The sequence below is a fragment of the Aptenodytes forsteri genome, unplaced genomic scaffold (genome assembly GCF_000699145.1).
Source record: "Aptenodytes forsteri isolate BGI_AS27 unplaced genomic scaffold, ASM69914v1 Scaffold308, whole genome shotgun sequence".
Lineage (NCBI taxonomy): Eukaryota > Metazoa > Chordata > Aves > Sphenisciformes > Spheniscidae > Aptenodytes > Aptenodytes forsteri.
The window spans coordinates 318,448-325,561 of record NW_008795475.1 but is presented as its reverse complement, the minus strand read 5'-3'; the positions used below and the strand labels follow the sequence as shown (position 1 = coordinate 325,561).

At 54.9% G+C, this 7,114-nt stretch overlaps 1 protein-coding gene across 1 annotated transcript in view; it reads right to left on the bottom strand.

Annotated features, from left to right (window-relative positions):
• Nucleotides 1-7,114, bottom strand: part of ADAMTS10 (ADAM metallopeptidase with thrombospondin type 1 motif 10) — a 45,483-nt gene that overhangs the window by 11,868 nt on the left and 26,501 nt on the right. The window contains exons 12-14 of the mRNA XM_009281133.1: nucleotides 4,716-4,861; nucleotides 4,214-4,277; nucleotides 3,264-3,366 (exon numbers count right to left, since the gene is read on the bottom strand). Coding sequence (XP_009279408.1) covers nucleotides 3,264-3,366; nucleotides 4,214-4,277; nucleotides 4,716-4,861 — 313 coding nt within the window. The remainder of the gene's footprint in view (nucleotides 1-3,263; nucleotides 3,367-4,213; nucleotides 4,278-4,715; nucleotides 4,862-7,114) is intronic.

Sequence of the window (7,114 nt, the reverse complement as noted above, 5' to 3'; positions counted from 1 at the left end):
AGAATAGAATAGAATAGAATAGAATAGAATAGAATAGAATAGAATAGAATAGAATAGAATAGAATAGAATAGAATAGAATAGAATAGAATAGAATAGAATAGAATAGAATAGAATAGAATAGAATAGAATAGAATAGAATAGAATAGAATAGAATAGAATAGAATAGAATAGAATAGAATATTTTCAGTTGGCTACGCAGTGCCTCAGAGGATGTTTTATTCCTCCTGCCTGCCCTGTCCCATAGAGGAATTAAAGTGCATTACAATTTATGATGAGCAATCTCCTGTTTTCTGCTAGCCCCTGCTCCTCCCCATCCCTCTCCCAGCCCTGTGAGCCGCTCCACTCTCCCTTGGCTCTTGCATCCGCCAAGAGCAAAATGAATAACTAAGCGAATAAAGCAAAATAAACAAACAATTAAAGCCGCATTCCACGAGGTATCTGCTGACTGTTGAGCTCCGAAAGGCTGAGCTCAGCACTTCTCACTGGGGCTGTGTCTTGCGATCCTGGGGTCTGGGCTCCAGGACCGTTATAAATCACCACCAGGAAAACACGCCGTACTGGCCTCATGCAAAACCCGACCTCAACTTGCCAGTGACCTGGCGGCTGGCGTCAGGCTTTCAGTGGGTGGCTCCTTCCCTTCCCAAATTCCCTGTGGGACCGGTGCCCGCCCCCATCCAAGCCAGTGGGGTACTCCTTGTCTTCAGGGTAGGGTTGCTCCATGCCCAGGACATTTCTCTGAACCAATGTGGGGCCAGTGTCTGATGGGCAAACGGCAGAAGCACCCCTGCACCGCCGCACCTCTCGGCAAGGGAGCGGCTCAAGGGTGCAGTGCCAAAGGCAGCGGCTGAGCCGAGCAGGGGAAGAGGCTCAGCAGAGGGCCAGGTGGTGAACAGCTCCCAAAGCAGGGACACGTGCCCAAAAGCAACCTGAAGACCAGATATGCTACCAGCTGGAGGGCAGAATGCCCGGGGATGAGGCTGCTTGTGCCAGTGGGGAGGGACTGACACTCGCCACCCCAGAGCTCTCTGGGCACCACTGGAAGACGCCAAGAGGGAGTGAGGGAGATGATGGCCAGCCCTCATTGCCTCTCCGATGCTGGGGTAGGGATGCCTGCTAGCACAGGGGCTGCAGGGGAAAAACATGGGTCCTGAGAGCAAAACACCCATGGCAAGGGGAAGACAAGAGGAAACCGTTCCCTGGGGGTCTGATCTATGACATGGAGAGTGTGGAGGTGCAAGGGATGCTCCCTACCTCCCCCACAGATGTACCTCTGACATCCAAATGACACCAAGTATCACAAAACCCTGCAGGCAAGTGAAGATGCAAGTACTCGTGCTGCTGAAGTCATAGTCATAGAATCATAGGGGGGTTGGGTCTTGAACCTTACCAGGCATCCGGCATCCACAGCCTCTCTGGGCAACCTGTTCCAGTGCCTCTCATCATACACCGTTTCTTCCTTATGTCCACGCTAAGCCACTCTTTCCGTTTAAGACTGTCCCCTTGTCCGCCTCTCTGGGCAACCTGTTCCAGTGCCTCACCACCCTCATCATACACCGTTTCTTCCTTATGTCCACGCTAAGCCTACCCTCTTTCCGTTTAAGACTGTTGCCCCTTGTCCTGTCACTACAGGCCTTGGTCAAAAGTCTCTCTCAGTCTTTCTTATAAGCCTCTGTTATGTATTGAACGGCTGCAATCAGGTCTCCCCAATCCTGACAGAGCACCCAGACTCGGGCAAAGAAGGTCGTAGGTGGAGTGGAACAGTGACGACACCTTACCACCTCCATGGTCCCAACTGATCTGAGGGGCCAGTGTGGACAGCCCATGCCATGAAGAGCTGATCCTGCTAATCCCGGCTGACAGCTTCCAGGCAGGTGGGTGTCAGCACACAGGGTTTCTCGAGAGCTGGGAGACGGGCGCCCTCCCAGCCAGGGGCTTGGCTCCCAGAACAGGCTGAGGAGCTGCAGCTTCCAGCACCTTTCTACTCGTGTGAACGTGCCTCAGTTTCCCTACCTGGGCCACCACAGAGGAAGACAGTGATACCCTTTGACACTGAATAAACAAAACATAACTGCTCCTCGTGGAGGAGCATGGTCCTCCATGAGCCAAAACATGGCTCCCCATCACCATTACCCACAGCCAACATGGAGAGCTGAGACAGGGAGCTCCCAGATCCCTTCAAGACATGATCGTGCCAATGCTCACAGCCTCCTGGGAAGGGGACAGGTTTCATCACCTTATTTTATGGAAGAGGAAGCTGAAGCAGAGAAAGACGAAGGGGCTTTTTTTGAAAGCCAAAGCAAAACCCCATGTCAGAGCCAGATTACAATTCAAGGGCTGATGTTCAACTGGCCAACTGTGCCCTGGACTCAAACCACTGGGCCATGCCTGGGGAAGAGAGAGGTCTGAGCACGGGCAGATCCAGCCTGCGGGGCTGTCTTCCACCTTGGCATCCATTGGGGTCTTTGTGTGACTTACTGCTTTGCAATTTTATTACTTTTTTATTGATCCATCCCCTGCAGCCTCAGCACATCTGCTCCAGCTGCAGGAGCCCCGCTGGGAGGTGTGCTTATTTACACAGCTGCGAAGGATTTCCCCAGTCAAGTTCATTAACTACATGAAGGAGACGCGCTGTTCTTTCTCATTATTAAGAGATTTCTGCCACAGAGGCCTCCTCCCACCCCCTCTCCTTGCTAGACACTTCTGCAGGACACAGGAGGACAGACCTTGGGAAGACGGGAGCATTGCTCTTTGGAGGATCCACCGGTTCACCTCCCTTCCGCCCGTGTAGGAACTGGAAGCTTTATCTGCCTGCACAGGGAGGGCTGCCCTGTTTTCTCCCCATCAGGTACCAGACACTAGCAACTCCCTTCTCTCGTTTGTCTTCCTCTTTGCTCACTCAGCAGTTAAGGAAACAGACTCGAGGAAAGAAGTTAAACAGCTCTGATGCTGCTGGAACTGTTTCTAGCAAAGCGACGAAGTTAAAGAGCAATTGCACAGGGGTAAGTGACCCAGGGCACGGCAGGATGGTCGTGGACCAGCGCCAGGGGCAGCTGCCTGGAGGGATGCATGTCAATCCACAGCCGCGCGAGGGAGAGGCAGCATACCCCAGGGACACAGAGCCGGCAGCCTGCGGGACCTGCCCACCAGACCACTGGGACCACGAGACCTGTCCCTGCAGAGAACGGGGGAGAGCAAAGCCCTGCACGGCCCTGTTCCAGTTCTGCCTGAGCCAAGGGATGCTCAGCCCAGCCCCAGCACTAACCTCCACGGTACGTCTTCCAGGTGTAGTACTTCCCTCGGAAGGGGACGTTATCAAATTCGGCACACTGCAGCTCTCGGAAGTCCTGGGAGCCCGGCGGGCAGTCCTGCGGCCACACAGCCAGCGATCAGCACGTTGGTGGGAGCAGCCTGCCTTATCTGCTAGGAGGGCAGGAGCTGCTACAGGCCTCCCAGCTGCGAGTAACATGAGCCCTTCTAGGAGATGGACAACTGGACGCTGTTGCAGTATGGCAGAAGCATCTTTCTTGCAAAGCTAAATGCTATTTGAAGACTAATGGCATGAGCCGTAGGGCCCCAGCTGGTCTGTCTGCAGATGCAGCACTTGCTTTTGTGAGCAATCCTTTAAAAGCTAGGTGCAAAGCCCAGGAGAATCAATGGGGAGCCATCTGTTTTCCTCACTACCAGCCTGTGGATGTTAAAGCTACCATTTCCCAGGTCCAAAGCTTCACTGAGCTTCCCTGCAGCACAGTTATTTCTCTTTGCTCCCCTTGAGGTTTAACCCCCAGCCCTGGGAAGCAGGTGCTACGGCGTGTTTCGTGAGCCTCTCTCACCTGACCAGGCCTGCACTTGCAGCATATGAGAGGCAACGGCTGTCATGTCAGTGCTGGAAGCCTCTGATCTCTCCCCCTTATCCTCATTATCTTTTTGGGCCCCTTCTTGATACCGAAGCCCTGCAGGTACATACCTCCCACCCGCCCTCTGAGCCAGCTCGCAGCCGGTGCAGGCGTGCATCATCCTGCTCGGCTTTCCCCATTGCAGGATTGCTGCCGGCACAGCATGGCTCACCCCCACCCAGTGCTGCCACCTCCTCCCATGGGTCCCACAGCTGCACGTAACACCCTGCAGCCATGCTGCAACACAGCGCTGCCTACCCCACCAGCAAAGCCCTGCTAGCTCACCACCGCTCCTCTCCCCGAGCCCACCGGTACTCACGTCAGTGTTGCAGGACCGGTACCGCTTCCGCTCTCCCAGGCAGTACTTCCCTCCGATCGTGGGCCTGCCAAACCGGGAATGAGACGGGAGAACCAGCTCAGGGCAGCGAGCCGCATTTGTGGCAGGCGGCTGCCCCAAGTTTGCAGGAGCACCATGGCTTTTCCCAACCCTGCACTGCTGCAAGGACGGATCCTGCCTGGAGGGGCTATTGCAGAAGTGCAGTCCCCCAGCAGACTTCGCATGCTTAGCTGCAAGCGCACAGTGGAGTTGTCCAAGTGGCTTTGGGTCTGTGGCTGCAGACCCAACACCAAAGGCAAAAGCACCTAGCTGCTGTGAAAGCAGGACATCGGATTTGCGTGCGGGAGCCAAGACCCTCCTGGGAACTGAGCGCAGAGCTGCACGGGCACCTGGCTGCTGCCTTCCCCCCTAACCCGAACAGCGATGCCATGCAGCCAGGACAAGGCAGGGCCACGCCAACACAGCCACGCGCACGTACACCTACCGCGGGCTGTCACAGTGGCGAATGGATGATGATACGCCTCCGCCGCATGTCCTGCTGCACTCCCCCCAGGATGACCAGGCTCCCCAGGCACCATCCACGCCCTCCGGTCGGGTGCCGAAAGGCACACACTCCCTCTTGTAGCACCACTGGGGAAAGAGAGAGCTTCAAACACCCTGAGCAGACAGTCTCCCCCTCCCAGGGTGCTCTACTGGACGTGGCAGCCAGTTCAGAGCTGGGATCTGGTTTGACCCCATGAAATCTGAATGCGGAGCTGTTCTGGCCTTGGAGTCAAGTTCTCCGTTGCACAGGGCATTTGCTTCTCCTTAGGCACCCTCTCCTCTGAGTCACAGTGTCACCATTTGTGCATGCTGGGTACTTGGGGTTCTCAGGGATGCTGGGGCTGGTGCCCCCACTCCCAACCCCTGGTGCATCATCCTGTGGGGCAGGTGACCACGGGCAAATGGGTCACATCCCCACTTCTCCTCTAAAGGGGTCCCGGGTGCTGGGTCAATCAGAGTGACACACGTTGCGAACAGGGACATGTCAGAGCACACACCTCACGGCCTGTAAAAGCACATGGCAGTGAGTCCCAGGTGGGACTTGGATGGGAGCTGCTGCTGCTGGGCGGCAGGGCCAGGATCCCTGGGGCCATGGACACCTCCACCGCCAGCTGCTTCCTCCCAGGAGAGAGCGAGTTTTGTATGTGTACTGGGAGCTCAAGCTGTGGTTAATGTGTTAAAATGACCCAATTTGCAGAAGGTTCAGGTTAAAATAAAGTTTTGATTGTAACAACAACATTGTTGTGTCATTGTTTTGCCGAGGATGCCTAAAGAATCAGCCTGTCTCTGTCCTGTTGGTGACAGATGCTCATGCAAACTTGCCTATGAAATATTTCCTCGGACCTGGAAAGCGTCCTGCACCCCCTGGAGTCAACAGTGACGCAAGGAGCGGGACACTGCCAGACCCGCTGCCGTTCTCCGGGCACGGTGCCGGACACCATGCCTCGGGGGCTGAGATAATCCTAGGAAGGAAGAAACCACTGTGCGCTCCTTCCAGGGGCTGATAACCCACCCTGGAGCTGCTGGCACAGCCTCTCCTGGCTCCTGAGCCAGGCTCTCCACGGGCAGCACAGCCGGCAGGGAAAAATGAACCACGGCCTCCCAGGACACTCAGCTAGTGACCTCCTTGCACAGCAGCGCCTTTCCAAAGGTGTGATCCCGTGCAGAGGAGATGCTCTGCAGGCACAGCCTTTCTGGTGTCCCTGCTGATGCTCCAGACTGGAGGTACTGGGGCTGCTGCTTTTGCAGGAAGGACCCAGGAGCCTGCCCAGCCCCTGCAAAGCCCTCCACGTGCTCAGGGCTCCTGAGAGCATCTATGATGGGCTCTGCCCTTGTGCCCTGGCTGCTGGGAGCAGACCCTGGCGCTCTGTCCTGCAGCCAGCATGGACATGTGCTGGCTGCGAGGCCAGATATGAGTTGGGGGCATGTGGGGAGGGAGGATGCGTAATGAAAGGCATCCTCACAGGGTGCGCTGACCACAACCTGCGTAACAAGTGCTTGATTAATGGAAATTAAAAAAAAAAAAAGAGACAAGAAAACCAAAACAGGCAGGGAAGGAGCCAGCAAGACAGCAAACCCGCTGTCTGAGCCACCAGGCTGCTGGGGGCACCCCTAGGGCAGCAAAAACTGCCACGAGGTCTGGGCCTGAAGTCACCCACTGTGGGTGCTTAGGGTAAGACAGGTGAAGCCATAACAACCACGGAGGATCAGTTAAAAAAAAATAAATGGAGAATTTGGGAGGAGGAAACAACCAGAGGCCTGGGATGTGGGCACAGCCACCATCCAACAGAGCTTCACCCAGCCTTCCCCCCTCACTGCTTCCCCACTTGGGTGGCAGAGCACAGAAACTCACCCTATCTCTCCTTTAATCTTGAATACCTTAAATAGTTTCTATGCCCTGATCCTTCCCTCTGCTCTCCCCAGCTAGAAAGGGAGAAGCCAGGGTAGACCTCAGAGAGCTGCTCCAGCCAAGGGTTGAGGTCTGAGGGCTCACCCAGCCGGCGAGCGCAGGGGCCACCAGATGGTGAAGGTGTAGAAACTTAATACAAAGGTGCATCTTCTTTCACCCAAGGATATCAAATCACTTCTGAAGCATGAATTAATACAAAAGGATAAACAGAAGCACAGGAAGGTAACTGAGGGTTCAAACTGAGTCAGTATCTTCACTGGGAATAGCTCCCACGAGTCCTGAGGGCTGTGACCGCTTGTCACTTCACTTCTCTTAAGATTTTTGAAGAACCCTGGTTAAAAAACAACTAGTAAGTGGGGGAAAAAGAGATACTTAAAAGTGAGAAAAGCTGGTAAAAAAAGATGACTAGTAGAAAAAAAATTGCCATTGTA